This window comes from Canis lupus, chromosome 2, assembly GCF_048164855.1.
Source record: "Canis lupus baileyi chromosome 2, mCanLup2.hap1, whole genome shotgun sequence".
Taxonomy (NCBI): domain Eukaryota; kingdom Metazoa; phylum Chordata; class Mammalia; order Carnivora; family Canidae; genus Canis; species Canis lupus.
The window spans coordinates 74,485,688-74,508,066 of NC_132839.1; the positions used below are offsets into that span (position 1 = coordinate 74,485,688).

General features: G+C 38.7%; 1 protein-coding gene across 1 annotated transcript in view; it reads left to right on the forward strand.

Annotated features, from left to right (window-relative positions):
• Window positions 1-14,046, forward strand: part of UGDH (UDP-glucose 6-dehydrogenase) — a 29,232-nt gene extending 15,186 nt beyond the window's left edge. Inside the window, exons 4-12 of the mRNA XM_072807050.1 lie at window positions 2,922-3,122; window positions 3,233-3,430; window positions 4,535-4,682; window positions 7,454-7,548; window positions 9,640-9,770; window positions 9,999-10,132; window positions 11,058-11,149; window positions 11,729-11,839; window positions 12,686-14,046. Of these exons, the coding sequence (XP_072663151.1) occupies window positions 2,922-3,122; window positions 3,233-3,430; window positions 4,535-4,682; window positions 7,454-7,548; window positions 9,640-9,770; window positions 9,999-10,132; window positions 11,058-11,149; window positions 11,729-11,839; window positions 12,686-12,796 (1,221 nt within the window). The 3' untranslated portion in view covers window positions 12,797-14,046. The remainder of the gene's footprint in view (window positions 1-2,921; window positions 3,123-3,232; window positions 3,431-4,534; window positions 4,683-7,453; window positions 7,549-9,639; window positions 9,771-9,998; window positions 10,133-11,057; window positions 11,150-11,728; window positions 11,840-12,685) is intronic.
• The last annotated feature ends 8,333 nt before the right edge of the window (window positions 14,047-22,379 follow it).

Here is a 22,379-nt window from a genome sequence, read left to right on the forward strand (position 1 = left end):
GTGACAGGCTAGTCACAGGCACCTTTGACTCATAATATGGCTAACCTGTTGTACCTTTGTAATGAAAAAATAGAGCCAATGCTTGGGAGTAACTCTGGTAATCTAATATTTGAACCAAGATATTTTTCTTCTTACTGTCCTCGTAGCCATTTGCTCAAATATTCTGTATGTGATGGGATATATACTCTTATGACTGAGTTACACGATTCAAGACCTTTAGAGCCTTGAAGAATAAAGGGAAAGCCAGTGGTCTGGGCTTTGACTGAGTCCCATGAACTAAAGGAAAGAAACATCATAGGGTCCCCAGAGGGTAGATGTTGTTGAATTGATTATGCATTTTGTTGATTATAAGTTGTTGAATTAGGGATTATTTTCGGACTGATAAGACAAAAGCAGTACTATAGAGGTATGTTAACTCCAGAAGAAAGTGGTAATGAAGCCAGTGGTGAAAGTGTTATGAGTTTAGTCTCTCATTTAGCATTCTTAATTACTTCAGACAAACTGGTGCAGCTTCTGTGACTTGCCAACCCATCCTCTACTTAAGCTTAGAGAAGGTTAAGGTACAAGACATAGAAAATGAGAAAAGACTTTGGAATAACTAGGTACTTGGAGAAAATCAAGAAATTATCTAAGTCCAACTTTTGGATAACCGGAGCTCAGATGTGAATAGGGGGATTTTCTATTAAAAAAAATTTTTTTTAAGAGAATCTATTCTCAGGCAGTAGAGTCCCTTTAGGGTGGTCTGGCCAGACAGTTAATTTTATAGTTGCCTCTGTGCAGATCTAGCTGGAGCCACTGTGAGTCTTTCCAAGCTACTGTGTATAAATGTTATGGTAACTTATTACTGTATAACTTGCATCTACTTCCCATTATTCTCTTGACTAGCTTTTTATTTATTTTTTTTTAAGATTTTATTTTTTTTAGATAGTCACACAGAGAGAGAGAGAGAGAGAGAGAGAGGCAGAGACACAGGCAGAGAGAGAAGCAGGCTCCATGCACCGGGAGCCTGACGTGGGATTCGATCCCGGGTCTCCAGGATCGCGCCTTGGGCCAAAGGCAGGCGCTAAACCGCTGCGCCACCCAGGGATCCCCTGACTAGCTTTTTAAAATGTATTTGTCATACACTTTTCCTTATGGAAAATATCAAATTCATATAAAAGATGAAGATGATACTATAATGAACCCCTGTTTACACATTCTCTATGGTCAGCAGTAACCATGGCTGATCTTGTTTCTTTACTGCTTCTCTCCCTTTCCTCCTACCCCCAGCTATTTTCAGGCAAACTGCAGGTAGGAAGAGTTTTATGTGGATCAATTTTCAATTGTGATACTCAGAGCACTTTATAGGGGAAGCTCTCTGATCCAGCCTCATCTTTAGCATGTTCCACCTATCCTGTTAGCCATCTTGGCCCTTCTGAACTTGGGTACTTCCATGTCTAAGGCTTTTCCTAACTTTTCCAAGCAGATAAACAACTTTTGTTCTCCTGATTTTCACGTCTCAACACAGTCTTTGAGTTTTGGTTTATTTTGGCTTCCTTCCTTTATTTAGTCCCTATTAGGTTATAAGTTTGTCAAGAAATGAGAATTAGTATCACTAATTACTGGTTCAGAAACTATTCCTGTAAGGGGCACCTGGCTGACTCAGTTGGTAGAGCACACAACTAAATCTCAGGGCCCTGAGTTCAAGCCCCACGTTGGGCATGGAGCCTAGTTAAAACACACGCACACACTCACACTATACCTATATAGAATTTTAGGCTTTCTGGAGTGCTTTGATTTTTACCAAAGCATTATAAAACCCAGATTAGATTTTATTTTTTTGAAATATTTTTATTTATTTTAGTTTTTAAAGAGAGAGAGAGAGTGACTGAGCAAGTAGAGAGGGACAAAGAGAGAGGGGGAGAGAGAATCTTTTTTTTTTTTTTTTTTTTTTGAGAGAGAGAGAATCTTAAACAGACTCCATACTCAGTGCAGAGTCCAACATGGGGCTTGATCTCACAACCCTGAGATCATGACATGAGACCAAACCAAGAGTCAGTTGTTTAATGGACTGAGCCACCCAGGCACCCCTCCAGATGAGATTTTAGAGAGCATACAAACCTCATTTTCCAATGAGGTGGTTGGAGCAAAGGCAGCTCACTGGACTCATGATTTATTTTTCTTTCTATTTGATAGTCTTCGTCTGCATAGTATGGTGAGTCCTGAAGATGCTAGATAATGTCTAGCCTTTAATGAGCTGAGAAAGCATTTGTGAATGATACTGCAAACATTTTTGAAAAGGTATTGATATATAGGTCTATTTAAAAAGGAGGATAGAAAAGGAATTTAAAATTTGGTTTTAAAGACCAGGAGGGGATCCCTGGGTAGCTCAGCGGTTTAGCACCTCCCTTTGGCCCAGGGCGTGATCCTGGAGTCCCAGGATCGAGTCCCACGTCGGGCTCCCTGCATGGAGCCTGCTTCTCCCTCTGCCTGTGTCTCTGCCTCTCTCTGTGTGTGTCTCTCATGAATAAATAAATAAATAAAACCTTAAAAAAAAAAAAAAGACCAGGATAATATATTACATACAATAAAGAAAGGAAAGAAAACATACATTTCCTTTCAGACTATAAACTCCTTTAGGACAAAAACAGTCTTATTCATCTTTATATCTTCAGGGCTTAGCTTAGAACGTGTCTGTCTGATAACTGTCATTACACACTAGCTTCTCAACAGAAATTTGCTGAATGAGTTCCCCAAATGCTTCAGGCTGTTTTGTCTGGTGATTATAAAATGTATCATTTCCATGAATCTAATAGAGGGTTGAATTAAAACTAATGATGATTGTTAACTTCCCACTTAACTGGTTAATTGATGATTCAGGGTTCATCTTGAAATCACTGAATGTCTCATAGATACTTTGTAATCCCATATGCTTTTATCAGGTGAACACTCCAACAAAAACGTATGGAATGGGGAAAGGTCGCGCGGCAGATCTGAAGTATATTGAGGCTTGTGCCAGACGCATTGTGCAAAACTCACATGGGTACAAAATTGTGACTGAGAAAAGCACAGTTCCAGTGCGGGCAGCAGAAAGTATTCGCCGAATATTTGATGCAAACACAAAACCCAACTTGAATTTACAGGTATGATAAAAAGGAAGCACTAGAACCTGATTCTTATATAAATATTGACAACTTGTAGTTGCCTGTGGCTAATTCTAAGCTTAAAACTTTGCTTTGCATTGGGATTCTAGGTGCTGTCCAACCCTGAGTTCTTGGCAGAAGGAACAGCCATCAAGGACCTAAAGAACCCAGACAGAGTACTGATTGGAGGGGATGAAACCCCAGAGGGCCAGAGAGCTGTGCAGGCACTGTGTGCTGTGTATGAGCACTGGGTTCCCAGAGAAAAGATCCTCACCACTAATACTTGGTCTTCAGAACTTTCCAAACTGGTTGGTACATAGCATTCAACCCTCCATTAAATTTAAAGCTAAGGACTTATATCTCTTAAGCCTGATAAGCTACACAGGTACTCTCTTAATAATATTTAGAACATAATATTCCTGTCCATTATGAAATAATTATGAAATAAATTTCACAAGGGAAATCAAATATAAGGGTAAAAATATTCTGAAAAATTCTAAAGTAAAAAAATTATAAATTTTTAATAAAATGTGACATAAAATGGAGGATGCATTAAAATAGTAGTTTCTAATGGGGCTCCTGAGTGGCTCAGTTGGTTGAGTGTCCGGCTCTTGATTTCGGCTCAGGTCATGATTTCAGGGTCATGGGATCCAGCCCTGTGTCAGGCTCTGTGTGCAGGGGTAGTCTGCTTGATATTCTCTCTTTCTCCCTCTGCCCCTCCCCCCGCCCCAGTAGTTGCTTACTTTCTCTTTCTCTCTCTCAAATAAATAAATCTTTAAAAAGAAAATAGTTTTTAAAATCATTCTTTTGGGGATCCCTGGGTGGCTCAGCGGTTTAGCGCCTGCCTTCGGCCCAGGGCGTGATCCTGGAGTCCCAGGATTGAGTCCCACATCAGGCTCCCTGCGTGGAGCCTGCATCTCCCTCTGCCTATGTCTCTGCCTCTCTCTCTCTCTCTCTCTCTGACTCTCATGAATAAATAAATAAAATCTTAAAAAAAAAAATACAATAGGGTAGCCCCGGTGGCGCAGCAGTTTAGTGCCGCCTGCAGCCCGGGGGTGTGATCCTGGAGACCCGGGATCGAGTCCCAAGTCTGGCTCCCTGCATGGAGCCTGCTTCTCTCTCTGCCTGTGTCTCTGCCTCTCTTTCACTCTCTCTGAATAAATAAATAAATAAATCTTAAAAAAAAAATACAATAAAATCACTCTATTTTTAATCCCATTCTTAATCATCTTTCTCATCTTTCTTCTCTAGTTTAAAATATTTTCCTTTACCAGCACATCCATAGCCTCCTGAAATTGAGTCCAGTAACTTATATCTCCTCAGTAATTTGTATCAATTCAGTGAATTACTATAGAGACATATAAAATTGCTATTTTAACACATCATGCCTTTCCTGTTTTTTTTCCCCAAAGGCAGCAAATGCTTTTCTTGCCCAGAGGATCAGCAGCATTAACTCCATAAGTGCCCTCTGTGAAGCAACAGGGGCTGATGTAGAAGAGGTGGCAACAGCCATTGGAATGGACCAGAGAATTGGAAATAAGTTTCTGAAAGCCAGTGTTGGTAAATTGAAATTTTTCTGTACATAAAGTAGGTTCATCAGTAGCTAGGTCTCTAACTTTAAGGAAGTCTTTATAACATGTAACCTTTAACTTATCAGGAACTTTCCAAGTGAAGCAGTAATTAAAGTTATGTAGTTTTAATAATTATTGATTGATTTGTAAGATAAATATAGTTCACTGTTTTAGGAGGATTAATTAGTATTTAGTTAGAACATTTAGGAAGAGTAAGTTCAGGAGACCACATAAGAAATAACTCAATACCTTACAAAGAGGAAAAAAAATTCCCCATCATTTGCTTTGCCTACTACATACGCTTTTGGAAATGTGGCCTTGGTGATATACAGTTGGTCCTCATTATTTGCCAGTTTTGTATGTATGAATAATTTTACTTGCTAAAATTTCTTTGTAACCCCAAAATCAATACTCATAGTACTTTCATGGTCATTTACAGACAATTGAACAGCAAAAAATTTGAGCCACCCAACAGAGACATTCCCAGCAAAAGTTACGTAAGGCAGTGATTGTATTCTCTTGTTTCAGCTCCTATTCTGTAAACAAGTGGTCTACTTAGTGTCACATTTTTTACATTTTTGTACTTTTTCTTGGTAATGTCACTTTTTTAAATAGCCCTTTGGGTAATATATAGAATTGTTGAATCACTGTGTTGTATACCTGAAACTAATATAACACTATATGTTTACTGGAATTAAAATTAACATATATATATAAATATATATTTATTTATTTAACAAATAAATAAATTTATATATATATGAAATATCCAACTTACAAAAAACATAAAATTTTTAAAAATGTAATAAAAATAAGCTGATAATGTATCAATTTGTTGGTGAAATGTGACCATTATAAGCTCAATAGGAACCTATTTCCCCTAGGAGCAATGCTTTAGTATTCAGTAATCCCATGTTTCTGGCACTTTTGCAGAATATAACTACTGGATAATAAAAATTGAGTGTATTTTTAGATATAAGTTAATAAGGTTGATGTCAGGGTAAATAGAGTTTTATAGATTGGGCCCTGGGCAGCTTGTCTTGTATTTCTGGGCCCTTATGCCGTATCCCAGTACTATTTTCCCTGGCCCTTTTCTATCTTTTTAGTATTTTCTTTAAGCTACCATTTAGTAAAAATAGCTACTGTTTCTTGAAGGCTTATTATCAGAGTTCTGAACTAGTACTTTATGTATCTCTTTTATTAATCCTTGTAGCCTGTTAAGAAGGTGCTGGTATCTCCTTAATAGAAATAATTGAGGTTTGGGAAATTTTTGCAACTTGCTCAGAGTCCTATAACTGCTGAGTGGCTAGGTGTTTCTGACTTCAAAGCCCCTGCCAATCCTCACTGTATATTGAATTTGCACTAGAACGAAGTGGGCAAACTATTGTCCTTGGGCCAAACCTGACTCATAGTTTGTTTTTATAAATAGTTTTATTGGAATACAGCCATGGCTATTTTAGTACATATTGTTTGACTGCTTTTGAGCTACAAAGGCAGAATTGAATAGTTGTGCCAGAGACTGTGTGGCCCACGAAAGCTAAAATATTTACAATTTGTCCCATAAAAGTTTACCAGCCCTGTGCTAAAATAAGAGATATGGGACAGTGATACTAGATGAATGAAAAATAAAATAGAAAATGTAGCCATAATAAAACAACTAGATTATCTGGGAATTATTTATAGAGTTGATTAGTTGCTTGCAGATTTCACACAATCTATAAACCCACTAAATTTCCAATATCCAAATTTTATTATTATTTTTTAGGATTTTATTTATTTGTTCATGAGAGAGAGAGAGAGAGAGGCAGAGACACAAGCAGAGGGAGAAGGAGGCTCCATGCAGGGAGCCTGATGTGGGACTTGATCCCTGGTCTTCAGGATCACACCCTGGGCTGAAGGCGGTGCTAAATCGCTATGCCACCTGGGCTGCCTGCAAATTTTATTATTAAAAATTTCTAGGTGTAGGGGTGCCTGGGTGGTTCAGTCGGTTAAGTGTCTGTTTTTGCCTCAGGTCATGATCCCGGGGTCCTAGGATTGAGCCCTGCATTGGGCTCCCTACTCACTGGAGAGTCTGCTTCTCCCTCTCCCTTTGCCCCTCCCTACTGCTGGTACACCCCCCTCTCTCCTTCTCAAATCAATCAATCAATCAATCAGTCAGTCATAAAAAAGAATCCTAGGGGCATCTGGATGGTTCAGTTGGTTAAGTGTTTGACCCTTGATTTCCACTCAGGTTTGATCTCAAGGTTGTGAGATCCACACTGGGCATGGGGCCTGCTTAAGATTCTCTCCCTCTCCTTCTGTCATTCCCACCCCTCCCCTCTCTCTTAAAAAAAAAAAAAAAAAAAAAGAGCCCCCAAAAATCCTAGCATGGGGCCATCTGGCTGGCACAGTCAGTAGAGCATGTGACTCTTGATCTCAAGGTTGTGAGTTTGAGCCCCATGTATGGTATGGAGTTTACTTAGAAAAAAATTCTAGCACAGGCCCTTAAATTTAGTGTGACAGATTTGTCACATGAATCATTTGTGATTCTTTTTTTTTTTTTTTTAAGGATTTTATTTATCTATTCATGAAAGACACAAAGAGAGGCAGAGACATAGGCAGAGGGAGAAGCAGGCTCCCCACGGGGAGCCCGATGTGGGACTTGATCCCAGGATCCCAGAATCATGACCTGAGCTAAAGGCAGACACTCAGAAACTGAGCCACCCAGGTGCCCCCTCATTTGTGGTTTTTAAATGAAAATACTGTTACTTTTTTCTTCAGGTTTTGGCGGAAGCTGCTTTCAGAAGGATGTTCTGAATTTGGTTTATCTCTGTGAAGCTCTGAATTTGCCTGAAGTAGCTCGTTATTGGCAGCAGGTATTAATCTTTATAGTCAACAACTTTTGATTAATTTCTTTTTTTTTTTTTTGATTAATTTCTAATTAAAACCTGTCACCTTTTGTCTGTAAAATGTTTTTGAAAGGAATTATTTATTCCGGGAACTCAACTATTATTACATTCAATTTGTTTATTTTAGGTTTATTTGTTAGGCGTCTATGTTTTTAATTTGCCCTTTTTGCTAAAGAACTCTGATGAAAATTTCTGATAAGCCATATTTCTTCTAGTTCTATAACAAATTTGCTCTCAGAATAAAGCAGAACTGTTATTCTTTTTAGAGGGGGAGGAGCAGAGGGAGAGAAAATCTTAGCAGGCTCCACACTCAGCCCAGAGCCCCACATAGGGCTTGATATCACAACCCTGAGATCATGACCTGAGCTGAAATCAAGAGTCAGGTGCTTAACTGTGCTACCTAGACACCCCAAGAATTATTATGCTTAACTATAAATCTTTTTGGGCACCTGGATGGCACAGTTGGTTAAGTGTCCAACTCTTGGTTTGGTATTGAGCCCAGATCAGGCTCTGTGTTCACCATGGAATCTGCTTGAGATTCTCTCTCCCTCTCTCCCTCCACCCCACATCACCCCCCTGCACTTTGATGTGCTCTCTCCTTTTCTCTAAAATAAATGAAGAAATATTTTTTAAATTATAAATCTTTTCTATCTTTAAAAGCAGAAAATCAAAAAAATTAAAAAAGAAAAACAGAAAATCAAAATAAAGGAGGAATCTGTATTGTAATTCTTTCAAGTGGTTTGTGTGTGTTGATACTTGTTTTGTCCTTTTGAGATTTGCAGAGCTAAAATTAGAGACCCTTCCCAAATTGAAAATAGAGTTAATATTAATTGAGTGCTTTCTCTGCACCAGGCATTTTTTTAGGTACTTTGGGTATAGTATTTCATTTAGTCCTCATCACTAATATTGGCCTCCATTATAGGTAAAGAAACTGAACCTTAGAGATGTTAAATAATTTGTCCAAGATACCAGCCAGTATAAATATCTTCCTCAAAAATTTTCCTGCAAGTTTATAGTTTTTAGATTTCAGCAGTGGGTGAGAATATAAGGAAATGTACATTTTTAAGAAAAATGTATGATATAAAAGTTTGTTTCACTCAATCCAGCAAGATGACTTTATCTTCCTGTCGTCATGGCAAAAATGCAGATAAAGGCTTGGTTTTTCAACACTTGGAGCTTATTTCCGCAGCTCTCAGACTTTAAAACAGCCCCTAAAAGTCAGAGCCTTGAAAAAAAAAGTAAACGCCAGTCTCCTTCCTTACATTCATCTGGTCACTAATTTGAAGTCTTGTCTATACACTCTTAGGAGAGTAAAGGATTAGGTGATTGGAGACTTTTACTCTTATAATATTTATTTTAAAACTTTGCCAAGAAAAAAAAAAAAAACTTTGCCAAGGGAGGGGCACCTGTGTGGCTCTGTTGGTTAAGCTTCTGGCTCTTGATTTTGGCTCAGGTCATGATCTCAGGGTGGTGAGATTGTGTTGGACCTGCTTAAGGTTCTTCTGTCTCCCTCTCCATCTGACCATCCCTGCACGCTCCCTCTCAGAAACAACTTTGCCAAGGGTTAGTGATGTTCTGGTTCATCCAGAAGCAACTATAACTCTGTGCATTGTTCAAATGTTCTCTGTCCACTTTCTACTCACTGGTGAGGGGTGAGGGATAACATATGGGCGGGGGGGGGGGGGGCTTTGGGATTTGATTGCTTGCAGCTTTGCTTCCACAGAGTTTGGAGAAGCTGGCTAAGGAGAACACTAAGTGCCTTTTTTAACCTCTAATGGGGTTGAAACTTAGTCGTGCTCTCACCATCCATTCCATTCCAGATTGATGAATGGAAAGTTAAGCCAAATGGAAATTTTCATGATGGCTTTAAGTGGTGGGGTGCTAATTCTTTTTTAAATCAATAGATACTAACAAGGTTGGTTAGTTTTTGCCTCCTGTTACTTTATGAAGTTGGTATTCATACAATAGTACTATAAAACTCTGAACAGTGTATGGCATAGGCTGCCCCTCTGCACTAATTGTACATCCAACATTGCATAATTGTATGTGTAATTTCAGGTTATAGATATGAATGACTACCAGAGAAGGAGATTTGCTTCCCGGATTATAGACAGTTTGTTTAATACAGTAACTGATAAGAAGATAGCTATTTTGGGATTTGCATTCAAAAAGGACACCGGTGATACAAGGTATCAATCAGTTCCTTAAAATATTTCAACCCCTTTGAGAGTGTTAACTCATCTTTTTTTGATTTTTTATGGTGGGTATGTGTATGGAAATATATACATATATATAGTATAAAGAATAAAAATAAACATCCATGTCCTCACAAGAAATAGAATCTTACCTCTATAAACCCCTAGGTATTAGAATATATGCCATTTGAAAGCTTAGCAATACTGATTTTTTTCCTTCAGAGAATCTTCTAGTATATATATCAGCAAATATTTGATGGATGAAGGTGCACATCTCCATATATATGATCCAAAAGTACCAAGGGAACAAATAGTTGTGGATCTTTCTCACCCAGGAGTTTCACAGGATGACCAAGGTAAAGCTGTGAGTTTCATGAATCACTGAGTATGGGCCCTAAGACTTGTTTGTTCACTAGAAACCTTTGGTTGTTTTGTCATTGTGTTTTCTTTTCTTTTTCTTTTTTTAATGAAATGCTACATTTTAAAAAAGTTTTAATCCCAGTATAGTTAACATACAGTATTATATTAGTTTCAGAATTACAATTTAGTAATTCAACAGTTCGATACATTATCTGGTGCTCATCATGATATTGCACTCTTAATCCCCATCACCTATTTTACCCATCCTTCACCTGCCTCCCCTCTAGTAACCATCAGTTTGTTCTCTATAGCCGAGAGTCTGTTTCTTAATCTCTCTCTTCTCTCTTTGTCCTTTGTTTTGTTTCTTAAATTCCACACATAAGTGAAATCATATAGTATTTGTATTTCTCTGACTGGCTTATTTCACTTAGCATTATACTCTTTAGCTCTATCTGTGTCATTGCAAATGGCAAGTTTTCATTCTTTTTTATGGCTGAATAATATTCCATATTGAATATATATAAATATATAAAACACATCTTTAACCATTCATCTATTGATAAATATTTGTGCTGATTCCATGGTGGTTCCATTTTTATCATTGGTAAAACCTCTTTTCAGCCTCATTTCTCTAAAATTAAACACTTCGACTTTGTTCCATCAACTTTGATTTGAAGTAGTTGTGTGCAGCTTAGTCTAATGATTTTTCCAACATATTTTAAAAAGCCCCAGAGGTTCCTAGGAGATGCTGCTAGGACAAGTTTTAGGTGCTCTAGGCCCCGACCTTTACTCTTATTCTCACTTCAATCATACCATTTCACTTCTGTTGGACCCTCAACTCTTCCTGCAATCCTAGTATTAAAGTGCATAATTTCCAATAACTCCTTTTTTATTGCCAGTTTCTTGTTGCTGTTGTTACAGTGTCCCGGCTTGTGACCATTTCTAAGGATCCATATGAAGCATGTGATGGTGCCCATGCTGTGGTTATTTGCACAGAATGGGACATGTTTAAGGTGAGGTGACAAAAGTAATATGAAAGAAAATTTATTGGGCAGCCTGGGTGGCTCAGTGGTTTAGTGCCACCTTCAGCCCGGGACATGATCCTGGGGACCCAGGATCGAGTCCTGCATTGGGCTCCCTGCATGGAGCCTGCTTCTCCCTCTGCCTATGTCTCTGCCTCTCTCTCTCTCTGTGTCTCTCATGAATAAATAAATAAAAAATCTTGAAAGAAAGAAAGAAAGAAAGAAAGAAAGAAAGAAAGAAAGAAAGAAAGAAAGAAAATTTATTTATTATTATTATTATTATTATTTTTTTTTTTTAAAGATTTTATATAAGAGAGAGAAAGTGCATGCACATGGGCTGGGGGAAGGACAGAGGGAGAGGGAAAAGCTGGCTCTCCACTGAGCAGGGAGCCTGATGCAGGGGTTCAATCCCAGGGCCCTGGGATCATGACCAGAGCCGAAAGCAGATACTTAACTGACTGAGCCACCCAGCCACCCCTAAAGAAAATTTTAGAGTATTCTGGTATCAGTTGGGGTTGAGTATGTATGCATATATATGTTCTAATTGTGGTTTTGGTTCTGTCTTTATAGGAACTGGATTATGAACGCATTCATAAAAAAATGCTGAAGCCAGCCTTTATCTTTGATGGGCGACGTGTCCTGGATGGGCTCCATAATGAACTACAAACCATTGGCTTCCAGGTAATTATTAGGATCCTGGATTGGCTTTGTTTTGTTTGGTCATTTTTTTTGTAGTGGGTTTGACTTTTAGAATTTTCATGTTCCCTTCTTTAGCAATAACATAACTCAGGGGCACCATGTCAGTTCTCTGGGAAATCTCTATGTGATTTGTGTAATTACTTCATTCTCTCCTTAATTGTGATCTATAGATCATTCAGTATTGGTCTTCCTTATATACCTAGGAGTCAGCAGTTGCCTAATAAATAGGGATAGAATGTACCCTGCCTTACTCTATTTAAAGATCAAGTAAGAAGATATAAAACTTAGAAGAAAAGATTTTTCTTCCCAGAGCCACCCAGGCTGTTCTGTCAAACTGTCTGGACCACAGTGACCCAGGTCACTTATTCCTATATGAATGTTTTGAAAACTGCAAAATGCAGTAGAGTTGTTGTACAGGATCCTGTACCTTCTGAGTGCTCAGCACTGTCCTCGCACCTGAGAGGTCTGAGTGAAAAGTATGGGAACTTCAGTGGGAGTTGCCCTTTTTAATTCTAAGTAGACATGAGAATAGAGTTTGAGAGAGAATGTGATTTCCTTGGAATCTGGTCTGTAAGTTGCTCTCATCCATGTGCTGAGACAATGGAGGCATGTGAGCCTGTCTTCTGAGGGGATCTGGTGTTGGGAGTGGCAGGAGTAAGAGTGTCTAGACATTGCTAGGGAGAGTAGGAGTATACAATGACTCTAGAAACATGAAAAATATGGAAGGAACCAAAGATCTTTCATAGCAACCAGACAACTTGAAACCCTCTTTTGCTTTTAAAAGGAAAAAAATACATTTTGTTTCTAAAATCTTTTTTTCCCCCCCAGATTGAAACAATTGGAAAAAAGGTGTCTTCAAAGAGAATTCCGTATGCTCCTTCTGGAGAAATTCCAAAGTTTAGTCTTCAGGATCCACCAAACAAGAAACCCAGAGTATAGACATCTCCATTTTTATTTGTAATTTTTTTGGTACTTTAGGATAGCAGATATCTATCTGATATTAAGTGATAAATGAACCAAGTGTTTTTAAGGAAACAAAGCTATTTTTTTAATAATCAAATTTATACTAGCGGTATGGGAATTAGCATATCTGGTATTACGAATCTAGAATATTTTTTACATATTTTTATAATGTTGTTACCTCAGTGATTGGATGAGTGATAATCATGTTGGTTTTAATTGTGTCAATTTTTGTAAAACAAAAATTAAACCTCAAACACTTTTGATTATACAAAATACATAGACAGCACTTTAATATCACGTCGTAAAGGAAAAGGCACTCTTCAGTTTTTCTGATCATTGGTTTATTTACTTGTCATTAAATCTGTATTTTAAACCATGAAATTGCTATTCTGAATACTGGGCTAAGCTGGCCAGCCTTTCTAAAAGTGTCCTGGAGACTTAGAGGCGTCTGGCTTAATTGGGTAACCTGTTTTCAAGCCTTTCTTGTCTCTCTGAACATGGAAGGAAGATGCAGTGGCAGGATGGGGCCTTGTGTGCTTTTCTCTCTTTTCTTTTTTGAATGTGCTTAAAACATTTTCCTATACTTCCATGTTATCAGTGACCCTGAAAGTTTGGTTTGAGTTAATGTTCCTTTGCTCCTTTTGTTTTAAGGAGCTGTGTTGTTGTTGTTTTAGCCCAAGATCATCACTGTTCATTTACAGTCAATCAAATAAGACTAAAAGGCAATTTTTTTAATCATGAAGAGTATATTAGTATTAGTCTAGTTTATTCTTCACTTCTCATTTTTTCTCATTGATCATTATTTTTTTTAGTGCAGGAGACAAAAATATTTGTTACCTTAATTTTGCATTTTATTTCTGTAACTCATTGAAGTTTCCTTTTAAATAAGAAAACCAATATAATCTCATGTATGAGCTTAAAGAAGTAGATTTTTAGAAATTATGTATGGCATAATTCTAAAATAAGAATTTCTGTATGTTTCCATATGCTCTTTTCTTATGTCTCTTATTATATTTTATTTTCTCTTGTGCTTTATCATTATTGAAATATGTCAGATGTCCATTTGTTGCTTGTACTATGCTGAGAATGTACAAATAAAGTTGAACAGATACATGTCTCATCCTTTAGGAATTTTGCAGTTCAGTACGAATGCAGAGACAAATATAAAGATGAGGACAGACATCTACAGATATCACATACATAAATAAAATATTCTGTATCAACAATTGCGTGAGTGTATTTTTTGTCACGGTGCAAGTAACAAATGAGTCATGACAGTCTGACATTAGACAGAAAAACATTACTCCTTAGTTTTGTAAGAAAAGGGTATTACATCATTCTTTCAAATGATGTCAGAAAGGGTGGGAATTTAGCAAATAGATCAGGTATTGACAAACCAAATCTCATGGGCTAAATCTGGCCAGCCCCCTGTAAGCTAAAAATAGTTTTTACATTTTTACAAGATTACATTTTAAATGGTTATGTAAGTCCCCAGTTTTGCCCGTTGGCCTGAAAAGCCTAAAATATTTGCTATCTGGCTTTTTAAGAAAACGTTTGCAGATCAGAGGGAAAAAAAACAAAACACCAGAAAGAGAAAAGCACCAGACGGATTCAACCTAAACTGATTCCTTACTCATAAGACCTTGAAGTGAGGGATCCCTGGGTGGCACAGCGGTTTGGCGCCTGCCTTTGGCCCAGGGCGCGATCCTGGAGACCCGGGATCGAATCCCATGTCGGGCTCCCTGCATGGAGCCTGCTTCTCCCTCTGCCTGTATCTCTGCCTCTCTCTCTCTCTCTCTCTCTCTCTCTCTGTGACTATCATGAATAAATAAATAAAATCTTAAAAAAAAAAAGACCTTGAAGTGAGAATGAGCTTATTAATTAGAATTTGCTTTATATTCCTGTTTGAAAATATTCTTGTATTCTGTTTAATAGTCTATCGAAGGGATTATAACCCAGAGGTTTCTTACAAAAGCAGAATCAGGCACTGAATTTAAGTTGCAGGATCCTTCAATGCCTAGGATTTATAAGTAAATAATTATGTGTATAGTTATTGACTAAAAAGAAGGAAAGATGAGCTAAAGATAGCTCATAGAACCAGTATATTTTTCTCCCCATTACAAATGGGGAGAAAAAAAAAAACCCAGTAACTGGGCAAGTAACTTAGCAATTTGAGTCCTTTGTGTGAAAAGTTGCAAGAAGGTGGTTAGCCTTTTCTCCCCCTGCTAAGAAAATTAAAGCATCTCTGTGTGTTTTAAATGACATAAGGCTTCTATTTTTATTAGCTGGTATGTTTTTGACTGGGGCAATGAATACTGGTGAGATTATTAACTAGGATTTACAACTGAAAATAATATGGAGATAGCACCTGAGTGGCTCAGTCAGTTAAGCGTCCGACTCTTGATTTTGGCTCATTTCACGATCTCAGGGCTGTAGGATCAAACCCTGCATCAGGCTCCACGCTTGGGATCCTTCCTCTCCCTCTGCCCCTCTACCCTCCCTCTCTGAAAAAGAAGAAGGAGGAGGAGAAGAAGAAAGAAAATAATACAGGGACAAGGGTAAAAAAAACAAAACATTCAAATAGATATGAGGGTATATAAAAAAGTGAAATCTGACTCACAATGTGTTTTCCAGAATATGTCATTCCACTTAAGCTTTAAATCCTAATTGCACTACCTATTAGCATTTGATATCTTGGCTAAGTTACCTGAAAGCCTTGTTTTCCTCATCTGTAAACTAGAGATAATTCCTCTCTAACACAAAGAAGTGTTACAGGGGATCCCTGGGTGGCACAGCGGTTTGGCGCCTGCCTTTGGCCCAGGGTGCGATCCTGGAGACCCGGGATCGAGTCCCACGTCGGGCTCCCGGTGCATGGAGCCTGCTTCTCCCTCTGCCTATGTCTCTGCCTCTCTCTCTCTCTCTCTCTCTGTGTGACTATCATAAATTTAAAAAACAAAAAAAATAAAAAAAGTGTTACAAAGATTATATGAGATCAATGTTTATACAAATATCTTACTGCATAGTGGCTGCAGGTGATGGACGTTGCCTTTAGCATAACAAGCTGGTCCCATTGAACCAGAACCACATGTAGGCTCTTGAATCACCAAAATGACGATAATTAACATAGCATTACAAAGCAAACTCTATGCCAAGCCCTTTAGGTGCATTTTCTTTCTTTCTTTTTTTTATTTTTTTTTAAATTTTTTTATTCATGAGAGACACAGAGAGAGAGGCGGAGACACAGGCAGAAGGAGAAGCAGGCTCCATGCAGGGAGCTTGATGTGCGGGACTCGATCCCTGGACTCCAGTACCACGCACTGGGCCGAAGGCAGGTGCTAAACCACTAAGCCATCCAGGGATCCCCAAGGTGCATTTTCTCATCTATTCTTCACTTAAGTCCTTTGAGAGAAGTTCTATTCCAATTTTCAGATGAAGGCAGGAGGCTAGAGAGATTAATTTGCTCAAGGTCGCAACAATTTGGAAAGGAGCTTTTCCTGATGTTGAAAGCATCCTAATTTTATTTTTTTCATTTTTTAAATAATAAATTTATTTTTTATTGGTGTTCAATTTGCCAACATATAGAATAACACTCAGTGCTCATCCCGTCAAGTGCCCCCTCAGTGCCCATCACCCATTCACCCCCACCCCCCGCCCTCCTCCCCTTCCACCACCCCTAGTTCGTTTCCCAGAGTTAGGAGTCTTCATGTTCTGTCTCCCTTTCTGGTATTTCCTACCCATTTCTTCTCCCTTCCCTTCTATTCCCTCCCTTTCACTATTATTTATATTCCCCAAATGAATGAGACCATAAAATGTTTGTCCTAATTTTAGAAGTATTATGAAAAGAGTGAGTACCTGTGGCCTTAGGCAGACTAGAGGAATAGCATCCCAAGGAAAGAATCAGAAGGTAGATAGGGTAAAAGAGCCTGAGCAGGGATGCCTGGGTGGCTCAGTGGATGAGCATCTGCCTTCGGCCCAGAGCATGATCCTGGAGTCCCAGGATCCAGTCCCACGTCGGGCTCCCTGCATGGAGCCTCCTTCTCCCTCTGCCTGTTGTCTCTGCCTCTCTCTCTCTCTCTCTCTCTCTCTAATAAATAAAATCTTTTTTAAAAAAGTCCAAGGAACAAAAAATTATAATAAATAAATAAATACATTAAAAAAGAAGAACCTGAGCAGCAGCTGAGAAGGATGTGAGTCCATGCCTTTCATCCTCTTGGAGACTCTCAACTTGCAGAAAGGAAAGCATTTGAGTTGGATCTTAATAGACATGATTTGGAAGGAAACCATGGGTAGAATTAACACATCAGGGGCAGAAGCAATGGAAGCGAAAAGATGGACACAGGAAAATTGAGACTGGGTTTAAGGAAGGCAAGTTGCCTTTTCTCTGGAGTTGAAAGAAGAGTGAAGAGGCAGAACTGGTCTGGAAGGTTAGACTAAGAACAGATTATAGGAACCCTTGAACTCCAAGGTGTTATGAGAACATTTAGTTGTCAAAATGGAGACACCAGTGGCTACACGACATTTGTGAATATACCTAATGCCACTCAGTTATGCACTTTAGAATGGTTAAAATGATAAAATGGAAACACTGAAGATTTTCTTTTTACAGTGTAGTCACTTTTTAACAAAAACTAGAGTGTGCAGCACCAAACTAGTTATTACCATCTAGTTTATTCATATTCTGGCACTGTATTCAAGTTTTGGACCAAAACACAAGAAATACATTAGTGCCAGTCTTGCAAAAAATATTTATAAATGACCTTTAAAAATATTTATTTTTTTAAAGATTTTATTTATTCATGAGAGATAGAGAGAGAGAGAGAGAGAGAGAGAGAGAGGCAGAGGGAGAAGCAGTCTCCATGCAGGGAGCCTGACACGGGACTCAATCCCGGGTCTCTGGGATCACGCCCTGGGCTGAAGTGGCACCTGGGTTGCCCACGATTTATTTATTTATTTGAGAGAGAGAGAGAGAGAGAGAGCACAGGTGAGCTGGGGGAGGGGCAGGAGAGAAGCAGACTCCCCGCTCAGTGAGGAGCTTGACACCAAGCTCGATGGTGACCCTGAGGTCAGAACCTGAGCTGAAATCAAGAGTCAGATGCTCAACTGACTGAGCCACCCAGACACCCCTATAAATAACCTTTAAACTTCACAGGATAATTTGGATACAGTGACCTCTTGCTTCCTTCTGTCCTTCCTTTTTCTGAATGCAGACAGATAAAAGAGTGCTCATTGTAGATCTGCATTTTACAATATGCCACTACTACCATGGGAGATTAATTTTAGTTGAATATACATTTTTTTCTTGTTAGGAATTTATTTTAAAGGTGTTAGAATAAACATTTACAAATGATATTTGTTAGTACATATACTTGGTTGCTCTAACAGAGACCAAAAATTATAGTGTCTTAAACAGAACTGAAATACATTTCTCTCTCATATAAAAGTCCACATAGGTGGTCCAGGGCTGGTTAGAGCACCTTCACAGATAGAGAGGTCGAGGCTTCATCACCTGGTTGCTCTGCCATCCTTGACGCGACTCTCCTATCTCAATATCCAAGATGGCTGCTCCAGCCCCAAGGTCATGTTCTCATCCTCACCAGCAGGGAGGAGGGGAGAGAAGGAAAGGATGACCCCCCTTTAAGAACTTATTTATTTATGTATTTATTTATGTATTTATGTATTTATTATATTGTATTTATTCATGAGAGACATACACAGAGAGAGAGAGACAACGGCAGAGGGAGAAGCAGGCCCCACGAGGGGAGCCCAGTGTGGGACTCGATCCCGGGACTCCAGGATCACACTCTGAGCCGAAGGCAGATGCTCAACCTCTAAGTCACCCAGGCGTCCCTAGGAACACATTTAGAAGTAGCACAAATCACCACCGTTTGCATACTGTTGGTCAAAACTTAGCCACAGGTTCACAACTATCTCCAACGGAGTCTGGGAAATATAATTTTTAGCAGGACAACCAACTATGTGCCAGCTAAAAATTCTATCATCGTAGGAAGGTTATAGTAATTGGGAACAATTAGCAGACTTACACATAAAATCAACATTTTCTTTGCTATTATTGTTGATTTTTCATTGTGGTGGGGGGATATCAAGTTTCATTTTTTTAAATTAATTAATTAATTTATTTATTTATGATAGTCACAGAGAGAGAGAGAGGGGGGCAGAGACATAGGCAGAGGGAGAAGCAGGCTCCATGCACCGGGAGCCTGACGTGGGATTTGATGCCGGGTCTCCAGGATCGCGCCCTGAGCCAAAGGCAGGCGCTAAACCGCTGCACCACCCAGGGATCCCTCAAGTTTCATTTTAAAGGGATTTAAGTTTAGAAATTCAGCCAATAAAAAAAAAACAATAATAATACTGTAGTTCTCATCAATTTTTGTAGGGCAAAATTGTGAAGGTTGTATACGAATGGGTAGAGTTTAGGAAACACAGTGGTATTTTTTTTTTTTTTTTAAGATTGTATTTATTCATGAGAGAGAGGCAGAGGCATAGGCAGAGGGAGAAGCAGGCTCTCCGTGGGGAGCCCGATGCGGGACTCCATCCCAAGTCTCCAGGATTAAGCTCTGGGCCGAAGGGAGGTGCCCAACCGCTGAGCCACCCAGGCGTCCCAACACAATGGTAGTTTTAATTAGTAACACCAACCTTAGGAAACTACCAGGGATGACAGTTCTTCTAACACTTAAAGACCATGTCTACGTAATGTCAAACACACAGATGTAAAGTAAATATTAGGTGTTATTAGTTTTCTAGCAATTATTTTCAAACTGTGATCCAAACATCTCTACAGAGGTGTTTCAGGATTCCTGCAAATGACTGGTTTAAATATAAATGCATATGTACACACATAGATAATTACAATATGTATGTAAAACTATCTACAAAGCTATTATTAAAAAGACAGCAAGCAGAGCTCTCTGTCAGCATCGTATACTGAGCACACACTTATAACCTCTCCCTTCTTAGAACCCCATTAAAATTACAGCAAGAGGGGGGAAAGACATTATCCAATAAAACATAGAGAATAGGAAGGGGCTATCCGTGGTAAAGAGATTTAAAGAAATTTCTGGAAAGTTTTGGTCAGATGGATATATATATATATATAGATTTTATTTATTTATTCACAGAGAGAGGCAGAGACAGGCATAGGGAGAAGCAGGCTCCCTGTGAGGAGCCCAATGCAGGACTCAATTCCAGGACCCCAGGATCATGCCCTGAGCAGAAGGCAGACACTCAACCACTGCACCCAAGATTATTCTTTTTTAAAACTTTGAATGGCTTTAGAGAAATAATCCAAATATTTGGGAGTCCCTCACTGAGAAACACCTCCACAGTGAAGCTCCATCAATTAGATGGCTCCCTCCACCTCAGCTTCCCATCAACCTTAGGGTGGCTCATCACTCGTATGCATGAAGAACCAAGGATCACCAGACAGTTGAGAGCCTTCAACACAGAAGGCAGAGATAAAACAAAGGAGAGACAGGGCTCAAGGTGAAGAAACACAACTTCAAAAGACTAATTATCCTTAGAAAAATAGAAGAAATGCAGCTAGGAAACCAACAGGATGCTGTTTTAAAAAAGAAAGAAAAAAAGGCATCATCAGAATCATCACAGAACTCTTGAAAATGAAAAGGCAGCGGCCAAAATTTTAGCAAGGAAATCATTGTCAAAGGAAATTGTCATGTAAAATAGATTAAAATATTTTATCAGCAAACATGTCTAGCTTGACCCTCAGGGGGATGAAGGGCATGGTCTCACACCTCTCTCATGGCTGTACCTGCTACTATGCTCTACTTACATTCTGAATCCCTCTTTGGAATTTTACTCTCAATTTTCTGCAAAGCCACTGGTGCTCATGTTTGTTAAAGTAATAATATTGATAATACTTCCAAAGTTAGATGCTTTCAAGCTTCAAGTAAGAGAAACTCCTATTCAAACTGGTTTCATTTTTTAAAAAAGATTTTACTTATTAGAAAAAAAAAAAAAAAAAAGATTTTACTTATTAGAGAAAGAGGGAGAAAGTGAGGCATGAGAACATAAGCAGGCAGAAGGGCAAAGGGAGAGGGAGAAGCCGACTCCCTGCTGAGTAGAGAGCTCCATGTGGGGCAGGGGCTCCCTCAATGTGGGGCTGGATCCCAGGACTCTGGCAGCTGCTTAACTGACTGAGCCACCCAGGTGCCCCAAAATCGGTTTCATTAATACAGACATTTATTATCTCACCAAACAGGAAGTGGGTTTCAGGGTTGGCTGATTCGGTAGTTGGAAAAGAGGCTGGGACTCCTGTATTAGTTGGTATCCTAAAAACCATAAGCATTTATCACTTTTCTTTTCTTAAAAATGCCCTTTGTGCTTGCTACAGAAAGAAAAAGATCAGATATGGCAAAATGGGCACGCACCAAACTTTATTACATTGGAGACCACTGATGTGTTAAATTGTCCAGCTCCAGCAAGAATTTTTATATAGACCTCTCATCATGTCTGGGCATTTAAATGGCCCTATTAATGCATCATTGCTTAGGAAGGTGAAAGCTCTGTTCTGGCCTTTTAAGATTTAAGCCTGTCCATTCTTGTACAGTTGTGCAACTGTACAACATATATTAACCACACTCAAATGTCCAACAAGATCCAGGTACTTGGTCACATGTTCTAGTCATGTCATATGGCCATTTATGTAATGAGTGAAGAAATAACAAATCCAGAAGCTACAATTTGTGATTCCACTTTGAAACAAACATTTCTTGCTATACTTCTTTCAATTTGGGGGATTAAGTTTAACTGGAGAGTGTCCTGAGATTGCAAGAGTAGGCGTTTTAAAATTATGGGCAGCCCAGGTGGTTCAGTGGTTTAGTGCCGCCTTCGGCCCAGGGCGTGGTCCTGGAGACCTGGACTAGAGTCCCATGTTGGGCTCCCTGCATGGAGCCTGCTTCTCCCTCTGCCTGTGTCTCTGCCTCTCTCTATCTGTGTCTCTCATGAATGAATAAATAAATAAGATCTTTTAAAAAAAAGTATAAAATTATACATGATTCACTATTATTTCACTTTATCAGTTTTCTCAATACTGCGCTAATGCTGGGGCTGACCAAAATGTCATTCATGACTCCCAATTTCACATTTGTATCAAAATAGCTTCATTTTATCATTCACTGTTTTTATAAATAGTTAAAAATATGAAGCCGCAACATGTATTTGCACTAATAAAATGCTTTTAATTCTTTTACATTGAATTCTATGAAAATTTCATTTGACAAATTATTCTTCTGCTACAAATGTTTCATTACCATTCACCTACATTGTGCAAAATTAGGAAATACCCAGATTATGTCATAGAATCTCAATAGTAATCCATTTTTCTGTGACATAACAGATTTGTAAAAACTTTATTTATTTAAAGATTTTATTTTTAAGCAACCTCTACAGGCTGCATGGGTCTCAAACCCACGAGATCAAGAATTATACACTCCAGTGACTGAGCAGTTAAATGGCCCTATTAATGCATCATTGCCCCTGAAGCAACAGATGTTGCTTCCGGAGATGTTTAAAGTTGGGTTAA